At 39.6% G+C, this 25,103-nt stretch overlaps 1 protein-coding gene across 5 annotated transcripts in view; it reads left to right on the top strand.

Annotated features, from left to right (window-relative positions):
• THSD7B (thrombospondin type 1 domain containing 7B) overlaps nt 1-25,103 on the top strand; it is a 378,906-nt gene that overhangs the window by 133,799 nt on the left and 220,004 nt on the right. For all 5 annotated transcript variants that reach the window (XM_068195171.1, XM_068195173.1, XM_068195169.1 and 2 more), the window contains exons 2-3: nt 2,382-2,475; nt 4,499-4,672. In XM_068195171.1, the coding sequence (XP_068051272.1) occupies nt 4,534-4,672 (139 nt within the window). In that variant the 5' untranslated portion in view covers nt 2,382-2,475; nt 4,499-4,533. The remainder of the gene's footprint in view (nt 1-2,381; nt 2,476-4,498; nt 4,673-25,103) is intronic.

Raw genomic sequence — 25,103 nt, 5'->3', positions numbered from 1 at the left:
AACAGTTGCACAGTTACTGCTTACATTTGTATTAAGAAAATTTATTCATGATTAAGGATGCTTATCTTTGTGCTAGACACCTGCCAAATGATTTATAGCCACACATATCATCTGTAATGGCTCTTCTTTTTTGTTGTTGCTATTCAAAGTATTTGGGATTATTCTAATTGCATCATATGTTTTAAATGGAGAGAGCTACCCAGGTGTCCTTGTCAGCATTCCTATCTCATACCAAAAAGTAGCTCAGATTTACCCATGATGGGAAAGGTCACAACTCCCAGAGAAGTCAGAGGGAATTGAACTGATGTATGACAAGGCTGAAATCATGTCTCAGGTTTGGATCAGTTTAAATTGATCTTTTTCTAAATTCAGTATTAAATATGTTGTAAATCCATGTTGGAGCAGAGCCAGGCTGAGCTTGCCTAAACCGTAGAAATGGAGCAGAAGGACTGGAGAAACCCCTGTCCCATGGAGACCTGGAGAAACAGGAAAAAAAACCCAAAACTGGTCCCTTCTTTAACAGTGCACTATGTGAGAGTGTAGAGTCAAATTGAGACCATCAGTCTTTTGTTTTTCAGTGTTGGATGATTTTGAGGACTCTGATGTGTCTTGGACTAGCACAGTGCCTATCACTCAGAAAAACCTGCCTTTGCTCAGCAGTGGCTGGAAAATGGGAAAAGTTTCCCAGAGGCTTTTCCCCCCTCTCTAACTAAGCAGGGATTTGGCTGGAATTTGGCTGTTGGATATTCCATTGAGGTTGAAAATTAAATTAAATTTTGATCACTTCAGAAATAAGATACTTGTCAGCTGTATGCATCTTTACTTATTTCTAACATTTTGTCGCTGGAATGCCATGCTTTCAGCAGAAATGCAGGTTTCTAAAATAAGTTTGCTTTTCAAAACTGTTTTTTTTAAATTCTGTCATTAAGAGAATTAGCAATGGATTAGAAAATGTAAATGCATGGTCATGATCATTAGAAAACTTGCACGTGTCTTTTTCAAGACTGCCTGTATATTCCCAGTCATTACAGCTAATGATGATATCCTTGTTTTTCTAAACAAGATTCCATACAAGCCAAACAAAATAACAAGGATGCTTATGACTAATCCTCCAAATATTGAAATAAGACCTCATTATTTCATTTCAAGAGAATCCATTACTGCAAACTATTAAATGGCTAGGCCTGGATTATAAAGGATATTGACTAAATCCAGATAATTTTGGAAGAGTGAGATATTTTTTCAGACGAAAGCACATACCTTGAACATATTTAGGAAATAATATGTTAATGTGAAGTTGGTGAGGCCCTGGTACAAGGTGCCCAGAGAAGCTGTGGCTGCCCCATCCCTGGAAGTGTCCAAGGCCAGTTTGGATAGGGCTTGGAGCAATCTGGGATGGTGGAAGGTGTCCCTGCCTGGGGCTTGGAATGAGATGGGCTTTAAAGTCCCTTCCAACCCAAACCATTTTATGGTTTTATGATATTTAAGCAATTCCATGAATTTAATGACTAGTCTCAATGAAATAAAAATTTATATTTAAAAAATCTTTTTTTCCCTCCTTTTTCGTCTGTGTTTGCCAGTTTACAGCTAGCCATGCTGACACATTTGGGAGCTGAGATATCATGTAACTAAATTTGATGTGAAGTGTTGGTGGCCTTCATAATGTAATTTATTCATGTTTCTGTAGATAGCATATGTTGCCTGTGCAATAATTTTTTATCGTGTCAGGACAGAACAGCTATGGTTCCAAACTGTGTTACACAAACCTAGATACACATACAAATTTTCATTGTGCATTGCTGGGGTGTAAATCAGTGGAATCTATTGAGCTCTGCTGGGGTGGAGGAGATTAGAGCCATTGTCGTGGTGTCTTAATTTATTTCTGTTTTTTCTGACTTAATGTAATCTCTGTTCTTGCTCAGTGGGGAGAGCAGCCAGTTATCTTTGTAGTCCTGCCCAAAGACTGAAACCCCTTGTTTTGGGCAGGAGGCTGCTCCTCCCAGGGACGTGCTGCTGTTTGCTGACCCTTTGAGAGCAGAGATGAAGGCAGTGCATTGAGAAAGCAGCTCCTGAGCACTACTTGTGCTTCATTAAAAACCTCAGCATCTTTATCAGCTGTTATCGGAGGTTTCCTTGGATTTGCCCATTTCACGCCCCTGCCTGTTTAGGTTGTGTTGTTTTTATGGCATTTTCTGGCCCTGGAGAGCTGCCCTGCAAGTGCAGTGAGTGCTGTCTGCGCAGGGCTGGGCGTGTGGCTCCCCTCCAGTACTGAAATCTGAGCATCTGAATACTTTCTTCCCCGGTTTTGTGGTTTTGTATGTGAAACATACAGAGCTGGTGTTGGAGCCAGTGTCACTAATTCCTTCTCCTTCCCTTGACAGAAAGTTGGTGACTCTGTTTTCCCACCGTCATAGATGGTGACGGCGATGCTGAAGGCACTGGGCGAGTTGCTCCTCCTCAGCTCTTCTGTGTGAGGTGAGCAGCCATCCTGATGGGCAAAACATGCTGAACTGCAGGATTTCTGAGGGCCCTTCTTCCCCACACCCCAGGACTTCACTGCTGCATTGGACTTCTGAATGATGCTCAAGATTTCTGAGCTTGTGTGCTTCCTATGAGGCCCCTCGTGGTCTGTGTTACACTGCCTGGGTGCTGGGACTTGATGGGTTGCATTCTGAATTAAATGTAAATTCTGAATAAAATTAACCCTGAAGACATGAGCAAGGCAGAAATGTGGTCCCTTGCCCATGTTACTGTATTTGGTCAGGTTGATGGGTTTTTAGGTTGGACATGAGATGCTGTTCATCTGAAATGCCGGAATGAGCTAAACCAGATAACAGATATTACATTGTATCTCCCACTGTAGTTAGTCAATATCTGATTAAATGTAATTGCACGAATTTATCACGATAGAAACTGTTTCAAAGTAATTTGAATACAGCCTGGAATTAAAAGCTCTACTGTATATTCAGTGTGTACAATTTCCAGATTTATCTTCAGTTTCTTATCAAGAATGATGCTGTGTATTATGTGCTATGACAATGTTGCTTTTCATAAGGTTAGGAATGTAATAGAATTTTCTGGACTGAACTTCTAATAGCTGATAATTTTAATGAAAATCACCACGATTATGCCCGTGAAGACAAATCTTGAAGACAGGTATTATCTCCATCCTTATGCAAGTACAGATGTGACATTTTTAACTATAAAAGTAGGATTAATCACTAATAAGTAGAACTATGTGGAGAATTTAAGTATGGTATAAATACAAAAGCTGTTGCATCAGAAAAATTAATATGTAAATTTACATCAGAAACTTGTTTGATGTGGAAGTACCATGAATGTTTTTTGAGTTTTCTAAATTGTTCCCACCTGAATATGGATGAATCCAAAACAACTTGAAACTCATGTAAAGTCTGCCTAAGTGTCTAGTTGGTCATCTTGTGGAATGAGAAACACAAAGATTGGAATTACTGGATGGACTTGGAATTTTGAAGATTTTATTTTGTTGTATGAGTCTCTTAATCTCCACTGTTTGGAGCTTTTCTGTAGTATGTAAACGATGTGGGTGTTTGCTGAAACTGACATTTAGGAGTTGGTCTCCTTCTTTGTATGGGAGACCCAGAGAAACATTCCTCCTTGCTTCCAGCACCACTCAGTGATTATCTTAAATGAATTGTGTGGTCTAAAACTGCTGCAGCAGCAGGGCTTGATCCCCTCCTGTCTCATTCACAATGTGCCTCTGGTATTTGTCTGAAGTGTTGGGGAGCTCAATTAAAACCCCTTAGTCAGAGAGACCTCTCTGCAGTAATTGGTTGCTGACCTGGAGCTCCAAGATCCAAAGGTACTTGAATGAGTGTCCCAAATTGCCCAGAAATGCCTGTGTAGTGTCTGGTTTTCCCTTTCAAGCTGGTCCATCATGTGGTAATAAGCAACCCCCATTTCCCTGCTTTTCCTGCTGCATTTCTGCATTGCTCTTGTGTATCCCATGTTTACACTGGGTTTGGAGCTAGAACACTTCCAGGCCTGGATCTTAAATATAGGGCGTGGATTTGGAGCTGAATTTTGTACATGGAATCCATTCTCACTTTGGTTTAGTCTGCCTATATCAAGATAACATTCTTACTAAAGATAATAGAGAAGAGAAGGGACACACCACACACTGCCACTAGATCCCTTGCCATTTGTTGGCCCAGGCAGATTTCTTCTTAAGAGCCTGCTAAAGCATTTACAGTGGCTTTGTAGGATGGGACTGGCTTTGTAGGATGGGACTGTAGGTCCTCTGGGAGCTGGCCCTTCTCTCTCTCTTCCCCTCCTCCTTTTCTTTTCTCCCTCTCCATGTGAAGCACCTGTAACAGAATTGTCCTCATCAAATCTGGCACACAGGGACTGGCAAATCTGCAGTGGCTACCAGGTAACCCTTAGGCTAAGCCTGTTGCCTTGGTGCTTTGCATATTTTAACAAGCCTTCTTTTTTATTTTTTTTTTTTTGTTAATTCTAGGACCAGAGAATACAAGAGACTGAATTATCTGAATTATGCTTCTACAACAGAACTGGGTTTCTCCTCATTGGGCATGGCACAGCCTGGGGAAGCCCTTCCTTTTGTTTGTTTTCTTAATGTTGCAAACAGCTGATCTGCAAGCCAGGAGAGGTCACCAGTTTGTCTGGAAAACAGGTAGGAAAAAGATATGTTAGCTTCTCTACTAGGTATTTGCTGTATTAAATCATGGTATGATTGTCCCTTCTCCATTGTGTTTTAGTTTAATAATAAATTTTAAAAGTCTGATAATGTCTTCTGTTCTAATTTTTTTTTAATTCTAAAAAAATAGAAGGGGTTAATTTGTGGTTGACATTAGTAATCTACATGTCTGTTGCAATTATGCACCCAGAGCATAATTCTGGACTCCTTAATGCTTGTCATCTAAGAGTATTTTTACTGGATTATTATCCTAATGTTGCTTTCTTTGAAATATTTAATAATTTTCTTTTAATTTTTGCATGCAAGGGGCGCACCAGCATCTCTCAGGGTGAACTGAGTCAGAAGTCCGTGCTCTTGGTCAATCTATTTGTAATTCCATTGGTACATTTAGTGAATGATTTCTGTCCCTCAGTCAGGTTGGATACATGCAGTGGCTGAATGTGTACAAGGTGTGGAAACCTGTGGAGATGCTTTGGGAGCACCACAGCTCTTGGTGCTGGAGTGGGTGGGTGGGAGGTGGGGTGGTACAGCTGCACACAACCAAACATGGTGCATCAGATGTTTGCTTTGTAGCACAACACACAACAGCAGAGAATGTTCATTGAAATGGAAAGATTGGTTAATTTGGGAAATGTTTACTTAAAGTGCTTAATCAAAAATGCCCAACTGAACCAGGGCTTTCATTGCCCAGGATCCCTTTGAGATTTGGCCTTTTGTGACTGAGCAACACAGTGATTAAATGTGATGGAAAAATAATTTCCCTTTTATTTTTTTTTGGTTTTGTTTTGGAGAGGGTCTTTGTTATTTTGGTTATTTATTTTTTATTACATTTCTGTAGATGGTAATAGATTGAAGCAGTTTTTCTGGGAGAACTCCTGTCCTTCTGACAGGATCAACACAAACTTCTTGCCTGGCTGCCGGTATAGGAAGCTGGGGAAGGGCTGGTAAAGTACAGCATGATACTGTATTTCTAAAGACTTTTTCATTACACTGTCTAGCATGTGAAACGAGGAGGAAATAAACAATGACTATCTTTTCTTCACTTCACTGTTATTTACATGATTTTTGAACAAGCTTTGAAAGGTAGAGTTGTTTTCTTAAGACAAATTAGAGCCTTCAGTGCTGTCTGTCTTTTCTTCAGTCATTAGGGCTGTGCATTGTAAATCATAGAACTTCAATTTGACTTGATGATTCCAGCTGAAAACAAGAAGCTTTCAGTGCTTCAAAGGCGTCTGGGGCAGATGTAATTAGAGCTAAGAAAATTTGGTGCCCAGGATTGTGTGGGCACCATGCTCTGAAAGCCCCACAATAGGATTGTTGTTAAGGTTCCTCTTCCAGATGCACAAGAAAATTGTTAGTTCTTGTGACTCCCACAGTGGATTAAAAATATCTGATCTCTCGAGAGTCACTTTAAAAACTTTAAATCCTAAGAGTATTTTGATATACTTTCTCTGCTTATGGAGTGGCATGAGGTAGAAAACAACTTTGACTGATATGTTTTCCATATGAAAATACCTTGTGAGTTCCAGCTAAATGTGTTGTCCCAACTGAGGAAAAAAGATTTTTCTCCAATATTTGTAAACATTACCCCCCTCCCTCCCTTTTTTCCCCATTGAAGTATTTTGTTGCAAGTTAGATAAAAGTTACATCTGAGGCCCAAATGTTTAGTTCCAGGTTGAAATGAATAGTGTGTTCACCCAAAACATTTTGTTTTGCTGAGAAACTAAGTGTAATTTGTGAAGCCCCTACTTCCTCTGCAGTAGTAGTGAAACATCAGCATTTCTAAATCCTGAATCTTGTGTTTTTGCAGTTGTCCTGAGAAATAACACAATGGGCAGTAAATGGCAGTCTGCTGTCAGGGTGGCATATGTGGCTTGATTTTGTAAGCATTTTCATACCTTAACTGAAAAGGTTTTTCAGGTGTGATTAGTCACAAAGGTTTGTCTTTCAGAAGATTAAAAGGAAGTGTTTTGGGAAGAGAGGGGTGGTGACTTAAATGGAATAGGTGGATCTGGAGAGGTAGAAGGGTTAACGTAACCCCTTGTGGTAAGATATTAATAATAAAATAACTCTGGGATGTACCTCATGGAGATCTTGATCTATTGAGACCTGTGGCTTGTATAATAATTGTATAAAAAAATCATCCTATAGTTTGAGGACTTTTGTGCCCAGTACTAAATAATGAAAAGTTAATGAAAGCACAGCACAGTGAACCTAAAATTAAGTAACTTTTAAAATAAAAGCTGAGCAGATCCATTCCAGTAGAAAGCAAACCTGCAGCTGTTGTCCTTTTTCTTAATAAAACAATCTGATGGGAAATGAGCAATCCATAATGGGAAAGGGGATGATCTGTTCTGTTTTTAAATCTTGAATTGTCTGTTGTAAGCATTGCAAGTTACTTACCTGCTGGGGAGAAATTAAACTTCTTATTGAAATGTCATGCTTTATAATTAAATAAGATTATGCTACTGAAAGCCCTGACTTTATGAAAATGAATTTATATGTACTGAAATAAATTTTCCTAGCACACACAAATCCAGGGAGGCATCCTTAACATGGATGGGGGTGGGGAAAAGGAAAAACATCATAACATTGCTGCAGTTTATAATACAGACTTTTTTCAGCTAAATCCTTGACACTGTCTGATGAAGACTTGTACATTTTTATTCTGGGCTTGGTGGTCTTGGTCTAGGGGAAAACAACGGTACTGAAATCACTGCATCTAAAAAACCTCAGGCTCTGAAATTCTAAAACATGAGAACTTGGCAGTGTGAGGTAATTTTAAACATACTCTTCCCTCAGCTATTCATAGGGCTATCACTTGCATGTTGCTTATTTGTGACCTGTCTTAAAACCATTTAATTTGAGCTTTTACATTCTAGAAGTTACAAATTAATATCTGTACCCCATGTCTTCTGGTTTCCAGACATTTCTTTTCAGATACTCATTTAGTGGCCACTAAACATGAAAACAATAATCATATCAGCTAAATTACTCAGCAACATCAAATAGCTGAATAATTTTCTTGCGCTTGCTAAATTAATTTGACCCTAAATTCTTGTAAATTAATAGTATTTAATGCAGTTGCCAGTTAGCAATTTGAATATTTCACCATGTTAATTTTCTCCAAAACTTGAGTATTCCTAAGAGTTCCTGGAATTTCTGCAATGCCAGCATGCCTATGTTTTAGTGATGGCCATTCAGGGTTTTAAAACTTTACATAGAATATTGACACATATGTGAGTCCACATCATAATTCTAGTTGTTTTTTCTTTTTTTCTTTCTTTTTTTTAATTTTCTTTTTTTTTAATTTTTTTTCTCTGAAATTTAGCTCCAAAATCAGAATTAAGTGTAAGAAACAAGCAAATATTTTGAGCACTTTACAGGAAGGGGCTGATAATTAGGATTACAAAGTGCTGGAGTGTCTCTTTCCAGATACTCTTTTTGTAGATCATGGACAGGTTTCTGGCTCCCCTTCACTGCTGGTGTCTTCAGCTCCTCCATAAACTACACCCCAGGCATGTGCTTTTCCCCCCAAAATACAAACAGAATGCAAGATATAAGGGACATAGCCCATAAAAGGCTCTCAGAGCTAAAGCAATGACATGGGTTTATTTTTTAATGAGGGAACTATTGTAAAAATGGTTTTTCTAGGATAAAAATGCCCTAATTATTAGAAAAACTGTTCTTTAATTTTGGTAAAAATGCTATCTATCAGGGAATAATCCTCTCTCTGCTATGGAAGGGAGGAAGGGGACTGTTAGAAACCCAGATGTTGTGTCCCAGTGAGTTTTCCTGCTCTAGAAAAAATGAATCAGGATGGCTATTTAGCCCAGCAGGGACATGCTCCCTGATATGAGTGGAAGAGCACTGAAAGTGAGGTATCAGACTGGGAAATGGGTTTGTAATGATTCTGATCACAGCAGAGAGATTTTTACCTGAGGAAGAAACCATTAAACGTCTGGAGTTTGTGGGCTTTTGGGAGCCAGGTGTGTGAGCTGTAAGTACTCCTGCCTGAGGTGAACATATAAAAACTTTAATTTTGGAGTTACTCCCTATATTTGAAAGTTAGCTTTAAAATAGGGTTAGCAGATGGGTTTTGATCTTTAGTCGTTCCTCAGAAACAATCCATAATGGAAAAGGGACGAAATGAACTTTTCAGGGAACAACTTCTAACGTGGAGGAACCTTTGAACCACCCTTGAGTGTGGGTGAGCCAGCCCTGGCTATGATGAAAAAGGCCTTTTGTTCTCTGCTCTCTGATAATACTGCCATAAAATGCCCTTTCTCAAGACTGTAATTTCATGAAGGTCAAGTGCTGGTTTGGAAGTGCCTTTGACCTTATGTCTTAAAAGACAAGCTTTTACCCACGTACACCAAATGTTAAAAGGAGTCCAGGTCTTCAAAGGACAGTAGCGCTGAAACCTGCTGAAAGGAGACTCAAAAATAGCTCTGCAACAAGTGAAGTTTTCCCAAAGCTCAACAGAATGAAGCGTGATTATCTGTCCTAAATGAAGTGGTTTCTTTATTTGATGGGACAACGGCTCATGAATGAAGCACAAATGGCTTTTTAGTGATCTTTGTGTGGTGTCTGGATGGTTTGTGGTGTATCTGACTGATGCTTCCAAACTTCTCATTGTGTGGTAAACATTCTAATTGTGGCTTGTTCTTACGCTGCCTGCGTGGATGGAGTTTTAAATGCTGAAACTTCCAAGTGGAAATTTGGCCTTGATATAATCAAACTTTGTATGATTCAAAAGATCTTTGCTATGCTAAGAGGTTGGAACAGAAGTGGTGCTCCGGGGTTATAGATTGCAGTCTTGTAGTATTGACAGCAGATGCAGTTAGTAGTTCTAAAAAAAAACCTATTAAGTTCTGTTCTCAAAATAACCAGGACACTGCCATAAACCTGGTAATGAAAAGTTGTTCTAAAATGATAAATCTTCTTATTTTTACCTTTACTTTATTCATGGTCAGTTTATGCTTCTGTTCCTGAGCCGGACTATTTAATTTAAGTAATTCTTCTTTTGGTCATTGCTGCTAGTGCATTTATGAATTGAGGATACCAAGCTTCTGGACTCCTGTGAGTTAACTTATTTCTTAGAACTGATTGGTCAAATTAAATATTTTCTTAGAACTGCTCCTCAGAATTGTATCAAATCTCAATTAAGATTTCACCTACTGATGTTTTACTGTATTTAACTGGAGTTATAAATGTCTGGCTTAAAATATCTCAGAATAATTTAAAAAAAAATATTTTGTAATGAACAGTTTCATTTGAAGCAGTGTAGTTGTTTTTAATGTGTTGGCGTAGTTTCATTATGTAGCTGTTAAAAAAGTGATTTAAATAAAAAAATAGTACTTAGTTCTAAATTTGTCTAAAATAATTACTTACAAATAACATTTTATGAGACAGTATGAATTATGCTTCTATTTCTACAAAACATTTTAAAAAAACAATAACATTTGAAGATTCAAAGGAAGTTGTTTTGCAAAATTTCATTAGGAGCAAAATTTAATATGCTGGCTGATATTAGTCACTGATATTTGAGAAGCTTTAAGAGTGGCCTCAAAGCTAATCTCACATTTCCTCAGACAGAAGTGCAGCTGTTTCAGATTGATAAATATTTAGTTTTCTTTCTTCTTTGTTCCTTACAATTGCCTATCCACATTTCCACCTTTCTGTTCCATGAATCTCAACATTTTATTACATTTGGTTCTGCTGCTCCACCCATCTTATTCCACTTCTGCTATTAGTATCATCATCAAGTCTTGTTTTCTCAACAGCCGAATCCAGCTTGTCTTGGAGCTGTGGAGATGCACCTGTTGCCTTAATTTATAAACCTTTGCAGGAGTCGGTCAATTCATGTTTAGATGGGTGAGACATTTCAGAGTTGGTGGAGACCTTGTGTCCTCAGCCAGGAAATTCTGGGGAGTTTGGCAGAGAGCAAGACAAATGTACACCAGAAGAGCTCCATAAAAGCTGGAGAAGCTTTCTTATGCTGGAACATAATTTTCCAGCCTGGCCTTTCCTCCAGGTGCTAAAGTCTGCTGCTGGGTTGGATAAATGCCAGGGCAGCCCATGGCATACCCACTTGGGTCTTGTCCTAATCCCACCGAGCTGGAAGCACCCTGTATGGGACATGGATGAAGGACCTGTGGCACAGAGAGTGCCAGCCATCATGACAGATGTTGGAATAGCTCCTGGAGGAGTTTGGGATGCTGGTACAGAAATACTTAAACTTGTGCTGTTTTTCCTTGCCTGTAAAACTTGGCTTGTTTATTAGCTCTGGTTTCCTGTGGGGAGCTGTGGACAGCAAAGGGAGGTCTTGGTGGCACTGCTTAAAGAAGGAATCCTTGAGTTGTTACATTTTCCTAGAAAAGCACTCCAGCAGCAGTACAGGCAGCACCAAGTACCAATCCAACTAAAAAGGCAAGCAGAGGAGGAACTGAAAGAGCCCTGAAATAAATGCTGAAATTAACACTTGATGTGCCTGGAGTAGGAGTTTCTTGGCAGAGGTGAGCTGAGCCTGGCTGTGGGCTGGCTGCCTTCAGAGGGGAGCTTTTGCAGCATGTGCCTGATCATCTTGTTATTGTTGGGCTTGCAAAACTATTTCAGCAGTTCTTTTACAGTAAGGCTGCCTACTTTAGCAAACATCTTTGTCAACCAGCATCAGATGTTCAGTAGGTGGTGGTTTAAACTAGATTGCACAGGAGATTCACACTAATCTTTTAATGTCCCTCTTCTCTTTTTGAGAATATGGTTTTTGAGAATAAGGTGCTTTTTTCTGTTTTTTGTTGGTATTGGGAAAAGTATGTTAGGCTTCTCATCCTTTTCTTTCCTCAATGGTTACTATGGGAACAGAGCTGGGGGTCACAGGGGAAAATCTGCAAAAGTGGTTTCTTTTAAATAGTTCATTTTAAAAAATAAAAAGATAGCTTATTATTGGAATTGTGGTACTTTTCATTCAACTTTGTTAGATTGTATTGTTGTACATATTTCAGTCACAAAAGAAGCACAGTGAGTAGCAAGAAAAACAGATTGGGATGTTTTTGTAGTTTTTCATTGGGGTTAATTTTTTTTTAATTGAATGCAGCTGTTGGAAAGATGTCTGTTGTTATGTATAGGCGGAGCATTAAAAATGGATGATCACATTTTCAGCTTGTTTTAGTGGAGTACTAGATTTAATTATTCTGCTGCCCTTGTTCAGAACCCTGCAGGTTTTTTTTAAATAAGTCTATCTTAAGGGTTTTACTTTGCCACTTAGTTGAATGGCTTCAGTATATAAGGGTAATCACTTCCTCATTCAGCTCTTGTGTAGAGCACAATTGTGGGTGAAAATAACACAAAATTGTATTAGAAATCCCTAAAATACATGTTGTTGTTCTCAGTATGCAAGTTATGCTGCTGCCTCTTTCTAGGGACTCTTCATGAGGTTTGGGAAGTCTGCCTTCTGATACCCTTATTCCCTAGATTTTTTTTCTGCTGCTGTTTTTGAGAATAGTCCTGCCATTATAATTATATTTTTTTCTTTTCTTTCTAAAGAAAAAAAAATATTACATTCTTTCTTAGTTTCAAAAAAATGTGCATGGCAAAAACCGGGAACATGAAATAGAGAACTTGGAAGGGCTATTTCGTGGTAATTCAGGTTGTTTCCATAGTCCTGACATGATTTAATTCAGTAACCCTCAGGTAGTGGACAGATAGGATAAAATGACCACTTAATTCAGGAGTTTTGAGTGTCAGTTTCAGTTTGCCTGGACTGAGACCAGGCAAAAGCCGGGAACACGAAATAGAGAACTTGGAAGGGATATTTCGTGGAAATTCAGGTTGTTTCCATAGTCCTGACATGATTTAATTCAGTAACCCTCAGCTAGTGGACAGATAGGATAAAATGACCACTTAATTCAGGAGTTTTGAGTGTCAGTTTCAGTTTGCCTGGACTGAGACCAGTCCAAGTGCAGGGTGTGATTGCAGAGGCACTGCCTGCTCCTTGCTCTTGATGCCACTGCCTGTTCTCTACCTCTTTGCAGAATTCTGCAGTTCCTTCTTCCAGAGACCTTTTCAAGCTCATGGTTGAATGTGTCTCCATGTAGTACTTGCTTGTAATAGTGATTTAGGATTATAGAGCTATGTTTGGAAAAGCATGTTAAACCCTCATTATAATGGTTCTAAATACATTGGTTCTGTATGCTGGGGGTGAGTTGTAGACAGTTGCTGCAGCAGATCCAGCTTTTGTGTGGCATGTCCTGGAAGGCCAGCCATGAAAAATCACTTTTCAAATGAGAACTTAATAAAAACTTTCCTGCTCTGAACGCTAAGCCCTGCTCCCCGTGCGATTAGTGGTTTCATTTCTTTCCCAGCAGTTGGGTAATGATTATGGCTCCAGATGCTGCAGGAGTGATAAAGAGAGTGATTAATTTCACTTGAAAGGGCATATGTTCAAAGAGGAGCCAGCCCAGCACCTCCAACGCAGAGCCCATGCTGCTGAGTGCGTGTGCCATGGTACCCAGCTGATCCCAGGGACAGCACCAGGCAACCTCCCTGAGTTACCTGAAGCAATATATTTGCTGCTTGGGTGTTGTATTATTTTCCCTGGATCTGTTTAAAAGCTCTTCATAGCTCTTTAAAGCAGTGCTGTCAGATTTTCAGCTTTGGGGAGGGGCTGATGTCACCAGCACAGCCCAAGTAACAGTGAGCGAGTGCGGGGCTGTGTTTATACCCTGCACAGAATTAAGTGGTAATGAAGGGTTCGTGTTCCCTGGCTTAGTCAACAGCAGCTTTAAAGGTGTTCCTACGCTTCATTTGCAAGAATAGTTCACGCTGTATGCCTCTGAAAAATTCTGACATTTAAAGCATTATATTTTCAATATGCTTAAAAATTAAATGTGCAAGGTAGGTACTTCTTTAAGTCTTTATCAAGATTTTTTTGACCCATTGAATGAGTCAACAGAAATATGAAACATGACTGGGTGTGCCACCCATGTGGTCAAATCTAGGGGGCATCTGGTGTTTATTTTGTTACCACCTGAAATTTTTCACTGTTTGGTGTCTTTTGGGGTTTATTCTGTCACCCCTGAGATCCAAAGACCTTCAAATTTCAGTAGTGTAATAATATCCACCTACATGTGAGGCATGTTTTACTTCTCTACATGGTGACATTTATAATCATAACTTTCACAGGTTTGAAGCTGCTGAAGGGAAAACTTCAGTACTTGTAACATCTTTAACATCTTTTGACCCATTAGTTACATTTATATCACTCATCTGCTTCTAAGCAAAACAAACACTTTTCTTCTATCTGTGGAAGATCTTCACAGTGGAGACACTGGATAGAGAAAAAATTATTTCTATACTTTAAATTTTCTATGCATTCAATAAATTTTGATGTGTATTAGCTGCAGAGTTTTGAAGCAGCTGTCTGGATGGGGTACAGAATTAGAATTTTTACAGACAAGGATTAAAAGGAGGCTTTATTGATTAAATACCAGAAACTTTCTGGAAGTTCTGTTATTAACTATAGTGCTCATAAGGTAGCACTGATGTTTTTATTGTCATTCCCTTAATATTCTTGGTTGCATTAATAAAATAATGCTGTGTGCAAGCAGAAGGGAAAATGAATTTCAGTGAATTGTTTGCAGCTCTGTGTATCACTAGAATAACTTATCTAAACTTCAGTATTTTCAGTTAAACTAACTCAGTACATCTGTTTTTCATTTGGCATTAAATATTTCATAGCTGCTGTGTAGCTGTATCTTGATTTAAAACACTGTTAGTGTGAAATTTGTGATTCTGCAGATTGGAGGTTGTGTCTGCATTTAACAGGAGGCACACTTGGATTCGTTTTGAAGTTGTAGGAATCTGATAATGAGGTTTAATCCAAACTTTTAACTGTTATTGATCCCACTTTTCTCTTAAGGAAATATCAATCCTCTATCTTCTGCATTCCTCTGCAAAATGCCAAGATGAACTTGCTTTTAGGATTGTCCCCAGACAATTTTAAACACGAGAAAGTGTGCAAAACAACCTTCCCCAAACCCTGAGAACATCCTTGCCTGCACAGCACTGGGAAAATTATCTGTGTGTCTGAGTGTTAAATATGTTGCTTAGATGTCAGTGCTTCTGTGTGTGTTTCTTTTAAGTTTTGCCTGTGTTTTATGTCACCCGTGTATAATTACAGTGTTGCCACCCAGCCAAGGGCACTGGCATGGTGGCAGAAATAGAAACAGAGCTGCAACGTTTTGAGAAGACTGGGGATGGATCAAATGAGAGACAGGGAAGTCAGAGTAAATGATGACAGTAATGTTATTGTGCCCTAAGGGTCTTGCAAAGTACAGTACTTAAAACCCAATTTTTTGCTTTGTAGATAAGTGAGCGTGTCTCGGTTAAATCAATATACGTGTGCAATAGATGATAAAACTTGGTATTACATACCTCCTTTGATATTTTTCATACTTACTGCTTTAAAGGTAGCATTATATTTATGTTCAGAACACTCCAAAGTACTTTATGCCTCTTGTTATGAGCTTTCGAACATGTTGCTTGGTTTAGTAATGGGAGCTCAGGCAGCCTGAAATTGTCACTCTCATGTTGGGTATTTATTGATGGTTAATTGACTGCTGACCTTTGCCAGGACTGTCTTCAAAGAGCAGGGAGTGATACCAGGGGATAGTAAATCAAGGAAATTGAAAAGCAGGTGAGAAAAGGTAATTCTATGCAGTTACATTTAAATTTTGGAGCTGTTTTTTATAGATAAAAACAAAGGTTAAAATCAAACAACTCTTCACCCCCACTGCTTTTCCCATAGATATTTCAATGTGCTCCACTATAAAAAAGAAAGTTTTACTTACTCTTCTTCTTCACTGTGATTTACTTGTCCTTGATTGATTTTTTTTTTTAAATGGATGAGCCAGCTTTCGAAGTCTTCAGAATTATTTAATTACTACAGCACACAGGGGCCCAAATCAGATTTAAGGTTTTTTTGATATAGTTTATGGAATAAACCAGCAAACAGATGCAGAGGATGGAAAGCTGCTGGTACTCAAATCAACTAGATGATTCTGCAGGCAGAAGATTCCCCGTAGACCTTAACTGAAAGGTCAGGAGGCAACCTCAGTATGTGCCATTTAATCCAATGTCATTGGGACAAATGTATTGGAACTGTGTGTCTGTGGTGTATCAGGAGCTCAAGAACTGGTAAAACTCGCAGTGTTCTGACTATATTGCCAAATAAAGCTATGCTACATTCAATAAAGCAATTACATAAAAAGCATTATAGTCGGCTTCAATTCCAATACCAGCAGCATGATCAATCATTTTCAATCCAAGGGATGGTCTAATCGCTTTTCGTTGCTGCTTTGAAAGGTTACATTACTCAGTTATCTTGCAGCTGAGCAACCTTTTCATGTTTGCTTCATGTAGGATTTAATAGATGTTCTTTCTTTTACTCTTAGTGTTTTGCTATGGCCTGTTTAAGTGAGAGTTTAAAAATTTCCCTAACCTTTCCTCATAGCAATAACTTACAGTTCTTAAACCTTTTTGGAATAGAAGACCTAATTGTCATGATCAACAAACATGATTTTTTTTCAATCTGTTTATCTTTATTAAATCCCCTTTTTGCTCCTGGAGCTGGTGTTGCCACTTCTCTTTCAGTGAGAAGTGAGATGCTACATAAGTAATCTCACCTGGCTTCATCCTGTGCTTGTTCCTGTGCAGTTCAAGGACTTCTCTTCCCTTGGCACAATCCAGCCTGGGTCTCTGACTGGCTGTTTGTTGTTCAGGGTCATTGCTGTGACCAGCAGTGGTTTCTCTGCCCCCTCCTCTGCTTCGCTCCCGGCTGCGTGGGCAGCGCTCTGCAGGCTCCTCTTCCAGTGGGTATTAAGGGATACTACCTGGGAAACACTACTGAATTCCTTCCTTAATCAGGCAATTTGGGAAGTATTTAAGGAAAATTGGTTTATCATCATTAGGACAGTGCTAGTGAGTTGATACTTCAGTGCAAAGCAAAGACATGAGAGAATGGAGCAAAGATTTCTCTCTAGATTTCCTTTTGCTTCACCTCTCAAAGATAACAGGTATTGGGCTGGTAAAGTGACAGATGATTCAACTTACTAATTTCTTTTTCTTTTTTTTTTTTTTTTTTTCCCCAGAAGCCTAGATACTTTGTGAAAGATCCTTATTTTTAGGTCTTGTGGAACCAACTCTAGCCAATACTTTTCTTGTGGACAGTGCCATTTAGACAATATTAATCACAACGCAAAAGATTAGCTTTTAAGCAAAAGGATACCTCCTTTTCTTAGAGACAAACCTGAGTAATAGTTACTTGAATTACTGTACCCTGGATGTTGCTTGTTGACCCATAAATTTGTTCCCTCCCTAGACCAGTGAAATGAATGTATTTTGCATGAATGAGAGCTAAAAGGTCCATAGCATTTTAGTTGTTCTTTTCCCATGTAAATAACACTTGAAGCAGCTGGAAAATTTTAGCTTAAGAATAAATTATCAGAGATTTGTTCCTTTTTATGTCTTTGGTATTGGCAAAGCTGTCTTGTCTGTTAATGTATTGCTGATGGATTTTTCATTTATTTATTCACTAAATCCTAGCTGTTTCCTTATGCCCAACTCAAATACACATTTTAGTGCCAGAAACTGTCCTGTTATGCTATGGATACACACGCACACACGTGTTCTGTTCTCCTAATCTTTGGGTAGCTTTTAACATGTGGAAGGTCACTACATCTGAATGAATGTCTGGTGGTTTTTTGTTTTTACTCTTTTTCAGAACAAATTTATTCAGCCTGGCTTCAATATGCTTTGTGCACTGACAGCTGCATGGAAGTGCCATAGGATGTCACAGGAATCTGCTGATTGTTAATGCCATGCATTATTCTGGATTTCTTTTTTTTTATTTCGTTCTTGTTAAACTAGGCTGGTAAATGCCATATGCAAAATTTCATAGCTTTTTCATAAAACCCTTCTAGTATCTTTCTGGAGCCTCTGTTGATAAACTTTCCCTTAAGCTTACATACAAATTAAACGTGAGGACCTGCAGCTAAAAGAAGTTGCTCCAAGGCAATGATTCACAAGGATGAAAAATCAATGAAAGTTTCATTAAGAAAAGGGAGGAAAGTTTAGACGGGCTCTTTGCTTTGCTTTCCTGTGGGAAGCAGAGGGAAAAACCATTTTATTCAGCTTTATTCTTAGAAATAGGGATCATAATGTGTATGGGGGTATTTTTGAGTGTGCTGCAAGTGGAATTGTCCTCTGGAGAAGCTTCCTTGGCTGGTGACTTGGAACCTCTTCAGGTGGGTGTATTCATGCAGGAGGCTGCAGCACAGAACTGCTGCCACGGAGAGATGTGTCCTCTCCTGGGCAGGGCTTGGCACCCGTCTTCCCTCTCCTCAGGGGCTCAGGTCCTGCTGGAAGAGTCGATATGAAGCCTGATGTGAAGGAAGCTATATTTCCCCCTGTATTTGTAAGGATTTTCTGTTGAATCAGCAGGATGCAGCAGCTGTGAGGGTGGGCAGTGGGAGGGCAGGAGGGGGCTGAAGTGTGCACGCCAGCTCTGGCACAGGCACCTGCTCGGGCTGTGCGTGGGAACTCCTCTCTGCTGGGAGTGTTGTCTTGTGGAAGCTGGACTTCTATAGCAACCATATTTCCCTGTCAAAACTCTCAATCTTTGGTTTTTTTTTTAGTTTTGCTATTAAAACTTGGTGATGACACATGTTAGCAGTCTCCCGGTGACGTTCGGCAGTTGTACATCTGTTTGTTTTCATTAAATACTGTTTTTTGAAAAGTTTAAGGGCTGATCCGATTAAAACACAGTTAAGATGGAAAAGCTGGCGAGGTTCTCGCAGCCAAGAGCAAATTTATTTCTCCAATCTTGTTTAAAAAAGCAGGAATGCTGGCAGGGTTGAGTAGTAAATATGAGCTGTACATCTTGTTCAGTGAGCTTTTTCTGGATGCCTTGTGTGAACCGAGCAAGTGAGTTAAAGTGAAACACACGTGACTCGGGCTCTGACAGGGTTGTGGTGATGGATTAAAATCAGATGAGTGAAGCTGCTGCCACCCCAGACCATCTGCCCCACTCTTTGTTGTGCATCCCAGAACAGCAATATTTGGTCTGTTCGTGAATCAGCTTTTATAAAGCAGAATTTAGCCTGGAATTTTAAAGTCATCTGAACTGGGGTTGTTTTGCTTTATTATGCTTCTCCTAAATGGTTTTGGGGAGCTTTCAGACTGCCCCAGCTGTTTGATGAGGCATACTAAAAATGGGCTGTTGTGTGTATTTCTGCCCTGGGTAATGTGCTTGTGCTGCTCCCTCACTTGTCTCTGCTGCTCTGTGGAAGTGCAAACGTGCACATTTATGTGCTTGCTCTGCTCCGTGTTGTGTCCACAGCCCCCGAGTGTCCCTGTGCCAGCACTGCCTACCCTGGGGGTCAGCACAAGTGCTGCTCTCAGGCTAAAGTTTCCTCAATCTACACTTGAGGTCCTGTTTACCATTTCAATCCCATTGAACTGCTGTACCCATCTGTAGATATTCTGCCTTAAGAACAAGCTACTATTTTTTGCGTAAGTATTTGTCTGATAACGTGCAGTGATTGCCTACCTTGCATCATCATCTGCAGTGCACCTGAACTGTAATTTGAGGAAAAGATGCTTGGTTTTGGAGCAGAATTGGATTAAAGTTGATTAGCTAGAGCAAATGTGGTGTACCACAAACTGATGCTGGGTTGTGTTGAATGCAATAAACAGGAATAAACAAGTGTATGGGGCTGGAAATCCCATGCTTGCGAGTGCCATGGGCTCCAGGCGACCTGTTCACCTTTCCCAGGTTTTGAACAATGGCAAATGAACAGATTGGATCAGATCTTGTTTCAGCAGCGTCTGTTTCCACAGCTGAAGCTCCCATATGATCAGATCCTGTAAATTATTTAAGATGCAGAAGCTGTGTAACCAGAGTCTCCCATAAAGGTTAAGGCTCCATCTGTTCTGCCAACCTCGAGGACTGTGCATTTCATGCCATTATCTGTATTGCTGGGTGACATTAGAAGAGTCAGGAACATTCAAACATCGCTTCGTATTTGCTGCACAGCAGTGAAAACCTCACTGCACTAGCACCACACACCTGAGATGCTCTTGGCCCAACTTCATTCTCAGTCAGTGAGAAAGGAGCTGAACTGGACTGTGCACAGCACCAAGAGATTTGAAATGTTCTTGTAAAAAAAATAAATAGGGAAACTCAAAAAAAAATCCAGTCTTTTGGGTACTCTTGTATATAGTCTATCTTGTTTAAATCATGCTTTCAGTTTAAAATCTTACAGCTAATCACTATTTCAGTGATTCTGTTCGGAAATGAGAGTAGCAGAATTTCCCATATAACATCACCAAATGGAATGATTTCATGTGCAAGTGACGAGGAAGATAAGAATGGAGTTTTGGAAATTGAAACTCCTTTTCCAAGTTTCTTCCTTTCAAAGAGCAGGAATTGAGTTCCTGAAAAGCTCCCTGAATTTTGCTTTGTGATATTAAATTGAAATATTGACATTGTTTTCTGGTTTCTCTTCCAACTCAAGTGATATGTATAATCCTAGGTACTTTATTCTACATATATAACATCCCCAGAGAAATGTATGTTCCTAAAATGAGCATAGCTTCAGGTGTAGTTAAAGGAGTCATTGCAACTATCACAGCTGTTTAGACTAAAATTATGGGAGTAAGGAAGGAGGAAGTTTGGTCTTGTGGAGGAAGATTTCAAACTTCTAAGACTTAATTTTCAGAGCTTCATTTTCTCCTGTTCAGTTTATTGTGACCCTTCCTGGAGTCTCTTTCTTAAAGCTGGATGATTTCCTTTCAGTTGGAAACCAGGTGGGATTGTAGATAAAATATCTTCTGGGTAGCTCCTGTATAATTTGTCTAAGTATAATAATTATGTTTCAGTCTTGTATTTTTCTGATGCAAAACCAAACCCTAGGTAGTGTTCCAGCTTTTTTTTCTGGGAAAACATAAAGCTTTAACAGGCATGGTGGTGACAGCTGCCTGGTACCTGTGGTGTTACTGGTTGTTAGAAATTGTGTTAATGGGCTCTGTTCTGGGGAAATTTATAGCTCACAGTTTTGGGAGAGGTGGAGAACAACCAAAGCTAAATAAAGTAGGTTGTTTTCTTTTTTTTTTTTTTTTTTTTTTCTTCCTAATTTGAGAAGATTTTGTGGTAGATTATGTTTGGCAGGCTGGTCTGGCCTCATCCAAAGCTTTTTGTGTGTGTGTGTGACAGCTCAAAAGCAGAATGATTTAGACTCCCTTGCTGCCATATATTAGTGCTCAGCATTTTGCAGCTACTGAAGACAGATGAGACAGAGCTGATGTGCTTGGGTAGAGAACTCACGTGGGAATTTATGGGTGGCAGCAGCACAGGCAGTGTAGAGGCTCTGGAGAAATCCTGTTCCTGTTGTCTGTGGAGGTCCTGGTGGGGTGGCCAGGGAATTGGCACCATCCCTGGCATCTCTGGGCCCTGGTGTTGGAATGTGTTTGGACTGGGCTATAGTGAGAGCCCAGGAGCAGTGCAGCCGTTTCAGGGGTGTTCCAGGTGTGCACCCCTACTGGAGAGTAGGTGAGACATTCAGTGTGCATCGAGGATTTATCCCAGAGCTGAAAGAAAAATTAAGAAGAGGCAGTTAAATCTCTCTTTATGCTTTTTGACTTTATGGGATTTCTTCGTTCTGTGCCGTGACTGAGGTTTTTTGAGCTGAGTGCTGAAAATATAACAGAACATAAAAGCTCATAAATTTAACAGAAGGTAGAAAGGCCACAGAATGAATAAATACATTTACCTTCCAGGAAATACTTCTGCTAGGAGCTTCTCTTCATTCAGGTCGGGCTCCACCTTCTCAAGCATATAAGCTCCTGTGGATCTTGTTTCAAGAAAGAACTCTCTCCCAGGAGGCTTTAGTGGCTCCTTGGAATGAAGCTAACTACTGAGGGCAGGTGGGCACCCTTCCTAATTTTAATGCAATCACTTAGCTTGATACTTTTAAAGAAAGGGAAAGAGTGAGAGTGGCCTAGAGCTGCCACCTCTTTTCTCTCTCTTGCCCCTGCACTGCCAAGCCAAGCCCTGTTTTTTGTCTGCTTTTGTGTGGACCTGTCCTGTCCCTGTGCAGCTTTGCATCCATCAGGGAAAGAGGAAAAAAAAAGGTGAAATGAAGGTTAGTGGTTGTGTAGGACACGCTGCACCGAGGGCTGTGATAGAGTGGGAAGAAGGATGTTTGCCAGCACGTTACTGTGCTCAGGGTCATCAATAAAAGGAAATGTAATTGTCACTTTTATTTTACAATACTTTCCCTTGGATTGTTTTTCCCACTTCTCGGCATTCATAGCTGTGACAACAAATGCTGTTTATGGGGACCAGTCAGCAGAGAGTTAAACGCTGGTAAATGGCATGTAGTTCACCTAGGCTTAGCAGAATTGCAGGAAAACAGAATTTACAGCAGAAAATGAACAATAAAATCCAACATAACAAATTAGGAGTTGCTAACTGCTGCTGTTGTAGCAGGCGGACTCCTGCACTGTGACCTTCCAGGTGTTCTTTGTGCTGTTGTGAGTGCCTGTCTGCTTTGGAGGGAAAACAATTCAATGAACAGACTGAGACAGAAGAGAATATATGTGGTTTTAATAGTTTTGTCAGGCCTCTGCTCATTCTTAGATAAATTATTTAATGGAAGAAATAATAAATTGAATATGAAAACGCATCAGCTGCCCAAAACCACAGTGGACTTTTATGAATTTGAAGAGTGGTCAGACTTACCTGAAGTCAGCATGGCATTATTTTTGCTCATGCAAAGATGTTTAGCTCTCTCTAAAATAATGGGGAATACTTTTCTCCCTGGTCAGTCCTCAAACCAATCAGTAATTTCCTTCAAGGGGCTGAATTAGTGCTAAAATGTTTGTGAGTGCAAATTTTGTGAAGCATATTGTTTCTCAATTTGTCAGAAGGACAGGCAGGGAAGGCTGTGACACCTTCCTGCTGCAGCGAGGAGTTGCTCAAATAGTCCAACATGGATCAAATCAGGATCAAAGCGCTTCATTGATTTATTAATGGGATGTAATTAACCAGCAAGCAGTGAACTGTATGTTCAGGGCCAGTATCAGTAATGCACCAGCTGAGCTGCAGTACAGGAGGTTTAATATAACTTTATAAACACTTTTCAAGCTATAATCCCCAAAAGTTTCTAATCACCATCCTAGCTCCAGGTTGTGTGTGTGGGGGGGTCTTCTCCCACAGATGATGTGATGCGCCCTGTGGTATCTGCCTCCCACTGCTTTCTCTCCTCTGCTATAAGCAGAAAAATCACGCATTTAAAAATACTTTTCAAGCAGATTTCTTTCTTTATTTCAGAAGTCTGTATAATTCTTTGTCTGGCTGATGGCTCATGGTCATCCTCTTCAGTGCTGGACAGGCACCTTTTCTGGCAGTTTTGGGTGCTCCCAGTGCCATACAAAACTCTGATAAACTACATCTTGGAGTGGTTCTTGGAACTGCTTTTTCTGCTGATGATATTTAAATCCCAGCCTTGGGATTACCTTAACTTAATGTACTAAGCAATGTGATACAGCTGTGGCTGCTCATCTCCTACTTAATCTCCATTTGCTTTGCAGCTGCATCCATTTCTGTTATTTGCTAAGTGGCCTTTCCATTTATAAGGGGTTTCAAGAATAGATGAGAAAACACTTGCAATTTTTGCTGTATTATATCTCTCTGTAAGAGACCTAATACTATTTTCATTTTAACAAAGGAGAAATACTTACTCATGTCCATAGCTGGCTTCCTCTGGGTAAATAGGCAGTTTGTCTGCAGTAATTTCAAAGTGATGAAGCACTCAGATACATTTTTGTGTTTTGTTTAGTTCAGTTGATGTAATCTCCAGTCTCTCACTCTGTTTCAAACCAAAATATTATTCTGGATATCAGTTTATATTTCTGGCTTATTAAAGAAACAGAACATTTCTTGGCAGGTTATTGATCTGTTGCCAATTTACCTTTTCTTCCCCTTTTATTCTCCGCGTTCACGGTGCAGCACAGTTCTGAGTTGTTGCTGATGGGGAGGAAGTGTGGTACTGAAACTCTCGCAGCGTCTTGCCAGTGCTGCACTTTGTGCAATGACAAGGCTCTTTGAAACGCGGCCACATCAGAAACAACAGCAGGAATAAAATACATTCTAAAAAAGCTTTTGGTGCAGGGCTGTCTGGGGTTTCCAACCAGAAATGTGTGGAGCACTGGCTGCAGTCAGGGCACTGCTCGGGAATACTTTATATCTGTGTGTGTTCTGGCCACTTGGGTGTCCTTCAGGGCACGGTGGAACCAAAGTGTTCGATCCAGGGCAGGGAATGGATCACTCAGTGTCCCAGAGGGATGGGGTGAGCTTGTCTAATGGTGACTTCGCAGGACCCAGGAGGCACTTAATCATATTGTTGGCAGCATTCCTTTAGCTCCTGACAGTCTTGAAACCTCATCTGTTTGTTAGCCTTGATTCTAACCAGCTTCCCCATCTTTTTTTTTTTTTTTTTTTTTTTTTTTACCTTTTGTGGTATATTATAAAGGCTAATCTCTATTATTTTTTTATATTTTAGTTTTTTACAATTTTATGTTTTGCACGTTTGGATTTCTGTGATCCTTTTAACAAGCTTGTGCCTCATTCTAGCTTTTTCATAAAATACTTTGCAGTGATCATTTACATCTCTTGTAAAGATTTTGTTCTATTTGATTTGGAACAAAATTGTTTCAAGTGTATAGACATCACCCTTTTAACAACAGTGTAAAAAGATATTGAGTTGGTAGGCATTTCAGTTCTTTTACTTATGATATTAAAATTAAGTCAGAACTACTCATAAAGCATAGGCTACTACTGTGTTGTAGTTTCCTTCTATTCTTTCTGGTGCAGATACCACTAGCTGAGGCTCTCCTGGTAAATATCCAACCCCAAAATCTGTGGAAGAGATAGCTGAAATATTGAATCCAATTACCGAGTTTTTAAAGAAATATTTTACAGGCAATTAACCATGACTACCAGTAATTTTTTGAAGTGTTATGTTGTTTTGACTGCATACCTAATGATGTTTTAATAGATGTCAACTCCTATGCAAATACAAGAATTAGAGACGAGGGTGGATTTTTCAACAGCACAAAGGATAATTGGGTGTCTGACTCATATAAAAAGTTAATACAAGTTGAGTGCCAGGCCCTTTTTGTGCCTCTGAATACCTCATACAGAAACATAACTAGTCAGTACTCCCACTATGTGACCCTAGAGCAGTTATATGTACATTTAAGATTAATTTCTATTTTGGTTTTTTAGCATTTTTTCAAAGCTACATGTACATGAGTTGGCTGAAGTGAGTGACACTTGTGTGTGTGT

The sequence above is a fragment of the Anomalospiza imberbis genome, chromosome 7 (assembly GCF_031753505.1).
Source record: "Anomalospiza imberbis isolate Cuckoo-Finch-1a 21T00152 chromosome 7, ASM3175350v1, whole genome shotgun sequence".
NCBI classification, from domain to species: Eukaryota; Metazoa; Chordata; class Aves; order Passeriformes; family Viduidae; genus Anomalospiza; species Anomalospiza imberbis.
This window is presented reverse-complemented; position numbering and strand designations above follow the sequence as displayed.